Source organism: Lynx canadensis, chromosome D1 (genome assembly GCF_007474595.2).
Source record: "Lynx canadensis isolate LIC74 chromosome D1, mLynCan4.pri.v2, whole genome shotgun sequence".
Taxonomy (NCBI): Eukaryota; Metazoa; Chordata; class Mammalia; order Carnivora; family Felidae; genus Lynx; species Lynx canadensis.
The window spans coordinates 40,412,269-40,425,724 of record NC_044312.2 but is presented as its reverse complement, the minus strand read 5'-3'; the positions used below and the strand labels follow the sequence as shown (position 1 = coordinate 40,425,724).

Here is a 13,456-nt window from a genome sequence, read left to right as displayed (position 1 = left end):
GTTGCTGGCTAAGAGCATGTACTCCTACTAAGGTTTTATAACTTTATTCCTCTTTATGTCTCTCACAGTCCTTCCTTTACTATTCATTTAAAAATAGTAACCCATCTTTTTTCCTAACACTATGGTTCCAATTTCTGTGTATCTCGTCTCAGTTCAAAAGCATTATTTTTACAGAGCTGCAATTAAAAATTAATTTTATGTATGTATTCTTTCCAAAATTATTCATCTTTGGTATGACAATAGTGTAATTAATACAATCTGCATTGTATTCTAGGTGAATATATCACAATTCATGATTTCCTTATTGTTGAACATTCAGGTTGTTTCCAAGTTCTCACGACTAAAGCGTAATGCTGCTGCTGTTTCTCTTCTGATGAACTATGGCCTGCTCTTACATTAGGTTCACAAGAGCAGGATTATTATTAAAGGTATAAATATCTTCATGATCTTTGATATGGTGAGTTGGCATAATGCAAGCAAAGCGTATTAAAAGTGTGAGTGATACATATTCTTGACCTAAGAGAACGGGACATTAAACCACGGAGGCAGCATCGCCAGACTCTTCATTCTGTGTTCACTCTGTAGGAAGCTCAGGTCATGGTTTGAGTATGTTCATTTTTCATCAACTTCTGCTCTCAAATATTGGAGGCACATAATATCAACTTCCAACGCTGAAGATCACACATGACAAAGATTTAACCACAAAGACCGATTAAAATGTTATTATGAGAATATGAGTGCCATTTTCAGCTTATGACACTTGTCAATATCACTTAACCTTATAAAAGCCAAATTCATTTAAAAAGGCATTTGCAAGCAAAATAATTGTATTTTATTGAAAATTCAGAAGAGTTACAGTACTTTAAGACAGTTTTCTTCATATAATAAAGAAAAATAAGTTAAAAGAAAAAGAACTCAAGTGCAACGATAACTTAAGTTTTCAAACTAACAAAATCATTTTGAAAAACAAAAATCCACAGCTTAATTTATTCACGATATAAGCATGTAATTTCCTATCTGTTATCAAGAAAACTCTAATGGAATAATTTCTGGAGTGATCTTTCAATGAATGCATTATCTTTCTGGACCCAATTTAAATGGCATATTCATATTAGTATCTAATTCACATAGATTACTGGTGTGTGTGTGTGTGTGTGTACATAAGCACTAGCTAATTTTAATATAAAATTTTAAGAATGAGAGTTGTCATTTATCAGAGGGCAATAAATAGCATTTCTAGTCATTTCTTAAGCATGTTTTCCTATCTTCTAGGTGGAAATCAGCCACTTTCATTAAGGCATTTAGCCGAGTGAGCACTAGTGGCATAAACAAGATAGTCCATAAGAAAGCATCACTTATTACAGTTGGCCACGTCATGTTAGGAAGTGTCTTATTCCACCTTTTAGATCAAAGGTCTCAAATTTTCTTATGAAGGAGGAGGCTAGGTAATCCAAAATGAACAAAATACTCATTAAAAACAAAACTCATTTTACATGATCAACGGTATTTTCACCGATTTTTTTTATTTCTCAACAGAAAATATTCATTGAGCCACGGGTATGATTTTAAAATTATTTATTATTTCCATTTTCTTTATTCTGTACACTGTCCTTTTTAAAGAAAGAAAGAACTGAGGTGAAAACCTAATGTGGCTGTATACTATCATACACAAATGTACTTCAGATGCCAGGCTGACATCTACAGTGACCAAGTGCCCCAAGTAAGCTAGAGGCAGACCTGCACTTCGCCACAGCTAGAAATGGCACTAATGTGGAACTTTAATTAATGGTCCAGTTAATATTTTTATAGTACTTTGCAGTTAGACAGCTTTCCTGTAACTATTCTGAAAATACTGAATGAAATTAGGCCCTGTTAGGAAATTTACAACATGCACATTGCATAAAATGCCTATAAAAATGTTAATTTAAGTGCACTGCTTAGGTGGGAGGCAGAAATGGTTTTAATAAAGGAGAATCCAGCAAGGACAGAATTAAAACATGATGTGGCATTTGCTAATACATCGCACTCTTTTATTTGATAACATAATACCAATTGGTCTTTACCTAGGGAAAACAAACCCTAATTCTTATTTAATTGTGCAGAAATCTGACCATGTGGGGAAAAGAAGAGCCTCCGATACGAAAGGTCTGAAAGCCAGTGTTCTGACAAGTGGACTCTGGAGCTGGGAAAACCCTTTTGAATGTAGGGTGCTGATGGTGACTGGCTTAGAGCAGAGGTCAGCAGAGGTGAGTAAAGCTCTCCTTTCTCTCCCCTACCTCAGTGGTGGAAAGGCTTCTCAGGCACCTGACTCACTTTCAGAGAGGAGGGTTTTTTACTGCAGTGGCGGGTGAAATGCTGAAGTCACCCCAGCCATCATGTAACGGACCTAGACATCAAGTACACAATTTGACAGGTGCAACCACTCTCATTTTTCCAGGCCCCCAAATAAAAGCAACAGCTGTTCTAATCAAAATATCTTCTCCAAAAATCTTTTGAAACGTTGTAAGTTGTTAAAACTAAATTTTCAGAGGAAAAATATGACACTGATTTTTTCGCAAAAAATATGCTTCATCAAAAATCCTTAAAGAAGAGTGCATATATCCTTTACATCTAAATAGTTTCTTGTTAAGAATTGGGACTAGTCTCTCCCTTTTTAGCCCCTCTTTCACCATCTCGACTTTCCTCTCATATTTAAAGTGTTGATCGCTTAGTGAACTAAGTACTAGATGTCGATTCAGCACTCACTACAATAAGGAAGCCTGGCTGATAATGCACTCAACATTCTGTTCATGCTAAAATTCATTTATTGCTATAATCAACTATTCGAAATTCACTGAATTTGATGAATAAGGAAAATAAACAGGTCAAAGTATAAAAATAAAATTTCATGCATAGACTAGAAATATCTGAAGATACCTGGCAAAGTAATAGTGCTTTCTATTAAATAATGGTTTTCAAGTCATTTTATACCAAGTTATACATTTCTTTAAAAAAAAACCCCTAATTTATTCTTAGAAACACAACTCTGTAACAGTTTCAATGACGATTACTTTTCCTGTAACTTCTTCCACATTCTCTCAGTGTGACTGAAAGCTCAACATAATAGATTTGATACAAAAGTGTCACAAAAAATTATCGGTGGTATCTAATGTAAATGTTTAAAAAAAGTTTGATTCTTATGAATTTGTACAAAAATAAAGCTTCTGAGACTTTGTTAGAATTGTACTTGATGACTCATTAATGATGTAAAGCAAAAAAATACTTGAGCTAAGTTCACATTTACATATAAAAATATAGAATACATATACTACAGTGATCTTGACGATATCTTGTAGTATTACAAATTACCAGCCTGATTAAAAATGTTTTAATGTATGAATTTTTTTAAAAAATCAAGATTCCTAATGTTTTAAACTTAAAAGTTTTCATCCATGTCAACTGAGCTTGTTTTCATTAATAACTGGGCTTGACAAATATGAATACAAGGTATTTCTCTGCAAGAAACCTGGAGTATCTCAATATTTAGTAGACAGTCTATTATTGCCTTGATTTTTCCTCAGTATAAATTTATGTTTTTTGTTAATTCTGCCCATTCAGACTGATAAAAGGCTATAATCAGGAAAGCCACAGGCTGGAAATAATACACAAATCCTGTATTTTGTCAGATACCTACTTTCTGCCATTAAGAAAAACGGTGCCTACAATCCCTAGAAAGAGAAGAAATAATGAGAGTTCCAGCCATAGACAGAATGGCTGGGCACCTCCAACTCACCAGCAGTTAAACCAGAAAGTGCTTTCTATTCTCTAAAACAAACAAACAAACACTTTCTTTCTCTTGTTTAGGTTTATGTACCGGTAAGGCATCCTTTTTAGAGTTCTCTGATTTTATGCTCAGGTCACATATATTACTAAAAGATCACCGGCTTTCTGAGCTTTAAAATATAATTATGTAGATGCAACACTAAAGGCTAAACTGAACATACTTTATTTTTCTTGGATGTGATGTGAAAAATAAAAAATCTTGGACTGGGGTAAAAAGATCAGATTCTCTTGCTTGATCTCAAAGCTAAGTGGTCTTGACCAAGTGACTTACCCTTTCTGGACATCAAGGGAATTGTGTTGGATAACCCTTAAAGTCTCTTCCAAATGTGACTGAGACACTAAATCAGGATCTCCACAGCACCTCATAATTTTCATTGTGCAGGTCAACTACCATCATAGAATGGTGTAGAACAATTCTGGTTTAGGGATTTCTGATGCTTACATTAGAGTTTTCTATCCTTGCAAGGGTGATTCGTAGGTATTTGGCTTTCTAATAAAAACACAATTGAGATATTTTTACATTATACACAAAGTACACTTTGACATTCACCGAGATGGTCTGAAGATTTTTGTGAACTATGTCCTTCTCTGATTCTCTTATTGTTGGAACTTTGTTCTCTCCTCAGCTGGGTGGGGAAAGAGGAGCATGGGCGTAAAAGAGAATCTTGGTTAGAGTATTTCTGATTGAATGAAGAATAATGGAAGTCTTTTTATTCTTTAATTCTTCTACATTTTAATTTATAGTATTTTCAAAACTAACATTTTTTGAAATTATTATTAATACTCAAAACAAAGAATCTGTCATAGTTTACCACTACTGGTAAAGAATTACAGTTTACTACTGAAATGTCATTATTGTGCCAAAAGAAAAGAGAGTTTGGCTCTAATTTTAGACATATGGCAATGGACTCTACCAGTTCTTATTTTAATAATTTTCAGAACTGAGACAAAAGGAGAAGACTCAAATTCTGCTTCCACTATTTCAACCCAGACATAAAGCATGTTGAATTCAAATTTAGAGGAGGACTTTGTGGAGTGCCAGCTCTAACTCTGGGCGTAGGATAAATAATTTCTTCAACTGTTACATATGTACCTAAGAAGAAACCAACAACACCAGTGAATGCTATAGAAATATTTTTCAGGATCATCCATATATTGTAGTGTTCCTTAGAAAATGTAAGAATTTCAACCAAAGGTGGCAGGATCAGAGCCAATGTGCTGCTGCTCACAGCTCCAACGAAAGAAATCACAATGTCTAAACGAGGAATCAGAATTGCTCCAGCACCTAGAAAATGAAAATACGTATTTTCTTTAAATATATACTGCTTAAATGAGCACTAAATGTAGATACATAAAACCTTGGATTGCAAGTAACTTGTTCTGCGAGTGTTCTGCAAGACAAGCAAACATTTCTAGTAAATTTTAACTTGATAAACGGGTGACGTCTTGCAATACGAGTAGTACATGACACGGGATGTCACATGACCCCAACCGAGCCAATGGTTCTTGAAATTCACTTTGATATACAAGTGCTTTGGATGACAAGCATGTTTCCAGAATGCATTACGCTCGCAAACCGAGGTTTTACTGTATTTTCAATACTTCAAAATTAATGCAAGTAGGCACTAACTAAATTGCTGCCTGTTGAAGACTCTGTCAAACACACAAGGAAACCAAAACAGTGACATTTCTTGAACTGTGACTTCTCAACAGATTTTCTTACGTAAACAACTTTCATAACTTTTCTACTCTACTTTCTTTTATAACTTTTCTAAATTATTTCAAAATGAAAAATGAAAAAAAAATAATGTACTACTACTACTGTCGACAGGATTTTCTTCCAAACTATTGGCAAATTTCTGAAAGTTCTGATCTTGCACTTTCTTGACCTCACTTACCCTCATCATAACAAAGGTATCAACAGAAGGTCTGTAAAAACTAAGACCCCTACTCCTGCTTCAAAATGTCCTAAAATGGTTCACTGAATGGCTTGCTGAGGGTCTGGAGCAGCTAGACAACGGAGTCTGCTCACACGTACCCCGTGACAGCCACGTCAGCCCTGCCACCACGGAGGACTCCACCCCCAGAGTCCCAGCTTTGAGGATCCCATCGAGGTCTGTGCCAGCTCTCCCTAACTTGTCTCCTAAAGCTACCATTTTTTTTATCCCTCTCTTTTTATTTTTAAGTTTATGTACTTTTGCTTTCCTCATTTCTAGTCTGTCTCCTGCCGACCTTTCTGTGGTGGGTATATAATTTAACTTGGGCTCTTTGCAATGAAGTCTTCAGGGTGCAGCCTACTAGTTTCTCCACTTCTTAATTTTTAGGTTATGGGTGTTTTTTTTCCTTCTCCTATTCTTTTTGTGGCTCTCCATGTTTTCCAGGAGGACATGGGGTTAGTTTGGAACTACTAGGTTTCTCGGAAATATCTGTTATTTCCTATTTAAATTCTTTTGAAAGCTAAAACCAAAAATTATTTTGAAATTATAAACCTAGCCTCACACCTAGAGGACTGAAGTGTAGCAAAGTTTCTTAAATAAGATAAATGATTTGGAAGAAGTTGAAACTCTAAACTGGAAATGCTTCATAGAGTAGATTCCCTGTGGAACGGACACTTGCTATATTCTCTTAACATTTTTCTCAAGGGCACTGTAAGCATAACTCCCAAACACAATTAGGACCTCGCAAATTTCAGTGACTACATCCGTTTAATGGAGACACATTTCTACCTATTTATAGCAGACGGCAGTGTAACAGACTGGCTGGATAAGCATGACCAGAACAGAGCCATCTGAAGAGGATTTCTTTTTGGAATTCATCTTTCCTCATTAATGTTTTTCAATAATCCAGCTGTTACTAGGAAAAATCAAGTGAAATATGGCTGAAAAAGCATGTGGATGAACACTATAGGTTTTTAAAATCTATTCAGACATTTATCAAACACTTTTGATCATGAAATTTATCAATTAGCTGAAGTCATCCTTTAAATGTTATATAATTGGGGCGCCTGGGTGGCACAGTCACTTAAGCGTCCAACTCTTGATCTCGGCTCAGGTCATGATCTCACAGTTGGTGAGTTTAAGCCCCACATCGGGCTCTGTGCTGATGGCATACAGCCTGCTTGGGATTCTGTCTTTCCTTCTCTCTGCCCCTCTCCGCTGGTTTGTTCCCTCCCTCTCTCTCTCTCTCAAAATAAACTTAAAATAAATGTTATATAATCAGTGGATACACGCTAGTAAAAAATGGCTTGAAGTTTTATTTTATAATGCTATTAGTAGACAAGGAAGATAAATATGTACACTTTAGGCAAAATCAATATATAAACACTCAAAATCACAGAAACAAAGGATAGTCTAGAATATGGGCAATTTATTCATTACAAATATTTACTATAGGATTACTGTAAATAGGCTGCCCTATGTCCTTTATAGACAGGTATTATGAGTAGATTAAAAACCAATTAAGCTTATTCACTATTTGCCAAAACTACAGTATAGAGAAAAAGAAAGTATCTTTAAGGCACAAAGTTTCCTCTCATAAAAAAAAAAAAAAATCCTATTTTAAGTCCATTCTTGACAACTGTAGGGTGAAAAAAGATGTATCAGAGAAAAAAACAAAATACTTAATATTAAACAACAAAACTGTAAGAAATACTCCAGCACATAAATTTTAATCACACAAATAATTAATGGTACTCCCCAGATACCTCCTGACTCTAAGATAGAATATGAGGTTATGAAATCGTATCTTTCCTCACCTGAAGTGGCACCTAACTTAAATGAAAGATTTTAGTGTATCTTCTCTAGTATTCTACAAATTAGTAAGATTTCTATTTTTTGGTGCTTTGTAGTCATAATCTCCTAAAACCAGAAAGCATGCTCCCAAAGCCAAAAACTTTCCAAAATAAAAATAGTAGAAAGATCAATGAATTGGATAACAAAAATAAATAGTATTTAGCATATTTTACAGATTCAAGTCAAACATGGAATCAAAACATTGGTCTCCATGTTCATTACAATTCAAAACTTAACAGGTTCTTTCTATAGATGTGCTCTTAAAGTAAAAAGTATCTGTTGTAGTCGATGGTGGCCACTGGCCAGCTTCTACTCACTCTTCTCCCTCACCTGTGAGATGCCTCTATAGCAAGTAAGGTGCCTACAGGAAACAGCTAGGATGAGTCTGACCCATCTTTCCAAGCTTTTGAGTTCCATAAGAAGATACTTTGAAATGATGCTTCAAATGCTAAATAGAGCCTTGGACAAACCAATGCAACCCAAGCTGATAAGCCCACTACTTTGAAGGCCAATCCTACAAACCCAGATTCGGTACTTGGAAAGGATTATGGAACACTGATAGGTTATTCAATTTTCAAAGCACCTCCAGCTGAGCCTCCACTCTCACTGCTAGTGGTGAACAGCCTGCTCTGTGGACACGATGAGGTCCCATCAGCTGTGTACACATTCATCAGCGAGGAGCCTGCCCCAAAAGCTTGTCAAGTGCTCTAGAGAGCAGATGAAAAACAGTCCTTCCATGAATATCAACTGGCCTTTACCAGGATGTGCCCAAGACTCAAAAGAAGTTCAGCATCCAATGATGTGTCCCAATGAAGTAGAAGGGAACACTGCCTGGTCTGTGTTCTCTTTGTCCAAAGCATGCTGTAAATATAGCCCTCATATACCGTTCAATAGCTTTCACTATTTTTAACTAAAAGACAGAAGCAGGAAAGAAAACTGGCAACTCTCTGTGCCATGAACTCAGCTCTTGAGAAAAAGCCCATGGCTTCTGGGAATAAAGTCATGGTAGCGGATATGCAGTGTGCTCTGTACTTCAGCAGACGGGCAGCTTCCACATAACAATGGCAGTCAATGTGCAGAAATGGATGGAGTTCTCAAAATATCAGAAGTGTTAAATCCCGTTAATGTTTTCCTCAAGCTCCTTCAAGTGAACTTCAGTAATTTTTTTTAAATTTTTTTTTTTTAACGTTTATTTTTTAGACAGAGAGAGACAGAGCATGAACAGGGGAGGGTCAGAGAGAGGGAGACACAGAATCCGAAACAGGCTCCAGGCTCTGAGCTGTCAGCATAGGGCCTGGTGTGGGGCTCGAACTCCTGGACCGCGAGATCATGACCTGAGCCGAAGTCGGCCGCTTAACCGACTAAGCCACCCAGGCGCCCCGAACTTCAGTAATTTTAAAAGGAGATATACTCTCAGAACTTATAGTCTTACATCTATATTAAAAGGACTTTTACTGAAATCAGTCTTTTTATGTAGTCAAAATATCAATAAAAACAATGTGTAAGAGGGGCGCCTGGGTGGCGCAGTCGGTTGAGCGTCCGACTTCAGCCAGGTCACGATCTCGCGGTCCGTGAGTTCGAGCCCCGCGTCAGGCTCTGGGCTGGCGGCTCGGAGCCTGGAGCCTGTTTCCGATTCTGTGTCTCCCTCTCTCTCTGCCCCTCCCGCCGTTCATGCTCTGTCTCTCTCTGTCCCAAAAATAAATAAACGTTGAAAAAAAAAAAAAAAAAAAAAAAAAAACAATGTGTAAGAAATATTTCAAATGTCTTAAAATAATTTTTTCCTACTGAATGTTTTATTAGTCATTGGAGTAAGGGCTTACTGAATTCATTCCTCAGTGTGATTTTTGATGATTATTGTTGATACAATTCACTTAAATGATTACTTTGGAAAACCAGTTTCATCTCTTCTTCCCAGCTTTGCTTCTTCTTTACATCTAGGCATAAGATCCACCCCAAATTGCTCACTGTGATTTATAGAGTTGCCTCGAATTTCTAGCTCTCTCGTTTCTCTCACCTTGAATGGGCCAAGATGGTTTTCTTCCACAGAAAGCTGACCCACTTCTAATGGGTCATTCTAGGTCTAGGCAATCCCATTAGTTAGTTCAATGTTATGGTCATCTTATATTTGTGGTTACAATAATAATGGTGACAATAATAAATGCTGGCTACTTTGTTAATATTCTTGAACTCTATAAAAATGCCATTAAGGAAATCTTATCTTCATTTCAAAGTTGAGGGAAGAGGGGTTTAAAGATGCTATGTAACTTGCCTAAAGACACGAGCAGGTGAGTGGTAGGTTTCAACCATCAGGTCAGTATGACCCCAAAACTCATGCTATTTCTAGTATATCACTGTACCACAATCAAGTTTCTTCTCCACAGGTCTCCATTTTTAATGCTTTCTGGTGGAGGCATTTTATATTGTGAAACCTTAATACAAGATTATATATTCCTTCAAACAATATAAATTAGCCACTGAAATAATTAAAGACCAAAAGAAAATAAAACCCATTTCTATAGGTAGTCTTAGAGAATCAAACTGTTAAATACACAAAAGTTAGTGGAAATAAAAAACCTGAGGAAAATGAAAACCAATGTAAAATGTGTATGAACAATATAATGAGTCCCTTATGCATCTGATTTAGATATATTTTAATCACCATTGATGTAGTTTTCAAAATAATAATTTGAGTAGTTCTTTTAAGTATGATAGGATCTGGTTTGTGTTTTTCTTATATAGTGGTAGAACAACAGAATTTTAACCCAAAAAGTATCTCAGCGAGGTGAATGAATTGTTTTTAACATATTAAAAAATATAACTTAGGTAGCTTAATTATAAGCAATTCAACAAGAAAAATTATGATATAAATATGTAGTAATACTTACATGTAATACTAACCAAGAGGGACCTTACTGCAAATTCACAGATTTGTTTCCATTTAGCATGAAATTTGGATGTGATCACAGGGATGATGATCTCTGCCGGAACATAGAACTGAATTGAATATGTCACAAAGATGCCAAAGGAATATAGAATTTTCACTGATTGATATAACCTGTTAAAAGAATATTTCAAAATTCAGTTGATTCTTTTCCCCTCAGATTTACTGAGGTATAAGTGACAAAACTGTAATATGTATAAAGCGTAAAACATGACTTAAGTATACATTGTGAAAAGAGTCCCGTAATTGAGTTCATCAACACATCCGTCACCTCACATGTTTGTCTTTTTTCTTTCTTTTTGGTGAGAACACTTCGGTTCTACTCAGCAAATTTCAATTAAACGCTACAGTATTATCAACTATAGTTACCACATTATACATCAGATCCTTAGAACTTCTTCATCTTACAAGTAAAAGTTTGTACCCTTTTGTCAGCCTCTTTTTCCCTATCCACCAGCCCCTAGGAATCTGGCTTTCTTCCTTTTACCTTTAATGTTAGATAGGTAAGAAATTAACACAAACGTAGGCCAGTATCTTAATAATTAAATGCTTTTTTATCAAAAAAAAAAAGCTAGCTGATCTCTACTAAATTTGTAGATGACGTATGGACAGTTCATTTTGACAAGCCTAGAGAGCTTGAATGTGGTAATGCAAAGATTTCAGAATATTGCTGGAAATACTTCATTTTAGGCTAAGCCAATGTTTAAAAAAATTTTTTTAACATTTATTTTTGAGAGAAAGAGACAGAGTACGAGCTGGGGAGGGCCAGGGAGAGAGGGAGACACACAATCCAAAGCAGGCTCCAGGCTCTGAGCTGTCAGCACAGAGCTCGACGTGGGGCCCAAACTCCCAAACCGTGAGAACATGACTTGAGCCAAAGTCAGCCACTTAATCGACTGAGCCACCCATGGGGCCCTGAAGCCAATGTTTTAAAGGCTAGGCTGAGTCTCATGAAGAGCTAATGTCTTTTCTTAACTTTCTTTTAAAAACTGAGCATACTGTTTGTCTTTTTATTGATCTGTATATAGAAGAAAAACTTCACATTGAACTTTGAGTTATGCTTCTCCTTGCTTAAAAATCTTGGTATGTATGTCATTAGTTGCAGAAATGTCATCATTCTTAGGTCCACAAGGAGGACATCTAAATGGTTTCAACTTGCAAAGTCCTCTAGATTACACAGGAATCCCACCTATATAAAAGTTACATTAATAGGGAAATAGAGTTATTAGGCTGGGTTGATGCCCAGTGCTTCAAAACAGCACCGCAAGTTTTAGTTTTATAAGTATCTTTAGAATTTCTACATTGTAGATGGTGTCTTGTCAAAATCAGTATACATGTCCCTATAGAGACTTTGGTTAACTACCTTTTGTCTGAACAAAGAACACTTTTTAAATGTTGATAATGGCACACAGAGAAAACTAGAATCATAGGACTCAGAACATTATAGAATCTACTCTCTCAGGTTACAGATAATAAAATTAGGTGTTGTGGTTTTTTGAAATTTTGAATATTTTGCAACAATTAAAATTAAAAAAAAAACCAAACAATTGCTCTTGTATTCTTTAAAGAAAACAAACTGGAGAGGAGACCATGGATGGAAAGTGCCGCAGCATTAACACACGTCCTCTTATAAAGTATTTTTTTTTTTTAATTTTTTTTTTCAACGTTTATTTATTTTTGGGACAGAGAGAGACAGAGCATGAACGGGGGAGGAGCAGAGAGAGAGAGAGACACAGAATCGGAAACAGGCTCCAGGCTCTGAGCCATCAGCCCAGAGCCCGACGCGGGGCTCGAACTCACGGACCGTGAGATCGTGACCTGGCTGACGTCGGACGCTTAACCGACTGCGCCACCCAGGCGCCCCAACACACGTCCTCTTTAGGCAGAAACATCATTGATAGCCCCGATCTTCCCTTTAGAGCTCTGCTTTCCCACCTGCAAGGCCTATGCACAGGGAAGAGTGTTTCTTCCTTAGGAGAAAAAATACAATCATTTTAAAGGGATATAAAATATTCCACTTTTGGTACAGAAAGTCCTAAATATTAATTAGGCTTTAAGCTTATTTCTGATGTCTTAAGACTTATAGTAAAGATTATCAACAGTTCTCTAAACTGTGGCCAAGCAAGAGGGAATTCATAAGTCTCCTTCTATAATATATGCATCATAGGAAGTAAGAGGAAAGAAAAACAGCTGAGTAGGAATAGCTTTGAAAATACTGCAAACAACATAATTAAAGAAAGAAGGAACTCCTTAGGGCTAGCAACAATAAAATCTTAATATTAAATGCTTTCAGGATATATTTCTCAGCTTGAGGCTTGAGATTTAAATATAAACGGTCAAATTACTGCAATGTACAGAATAAAGACTCCTGCTTCATTTACTCTGATATATAATTATAGACAATTAAATAAATATTCTTACCAGTTTATTATTAGAACATTCCTTTTGTTCTAATAATCTTTTAACTTATATGTTTTTAACAATATATTTTAAAATACATCTATGCATATAGGTATAATTATTTTTCTATTGATTTAAAACAAGTTATACAGGCTAAGGATCTGGTTATTATTAATGCCAGTCAATAATACTGATTATATGCAAATATCATCATTTGGTATTACACAGAGTACAAATGGGAAATAAAATGATATGAACCTTTTAAAGGCTAGTATACTTCCGATTATCAACCACAGAAGAGTAATATAGAAATAAGAGTGCTTAAGAAAAGCACTGCAGTCTTTTAAAATCAATTGTTCCATTTTTACTTCTTTTCTGTTTTAAGAATCCACTAGTTTCTGTTTGACATCTATATTTTCAATCACCCTAAACTTTTTCTCTCATCATCTTTTCTACAGGTATTACCAACCTTTGTTCTTAATTTGGTTGTAAGCAGGCATCT

The 13,456-nt window shown here is 35.8% G+C and overlaps 1 protein-coding gene across 3 annotated transcripts in view; it reads right to left on the bottom strand.

Moving 5' to 3' along the window:
- Positions 1-809: 809 nt before the first annotated feature.
- SLC36A4 (solute carrier family 36 member 4) overlaps positions 810-13,456 on the bottom strand; it is a 51,726-nt gene continuing 39,079 nt past the window's right edge. For all 3 annotated transcript variants that reach the window (XM_030331852.1, XM_030331854.1, XM_030331853.1), the window contains 2 exons: positions 10,499-10,668; positions 810-5,107 (listed from right to left, as the gene is read on the bottom strand). In XM_030331852.1, the coding sequence (XP_030187712.1) occupies positions 4,800-5,107; positions 10,499-10,668 (478 nt within the window). In that variant the 3' untranslated portion in view covers positions 810-4,799. The remainder of the gene's footprint in view (positions 5,108-10,498; positions 10,669-13,456) is intronic.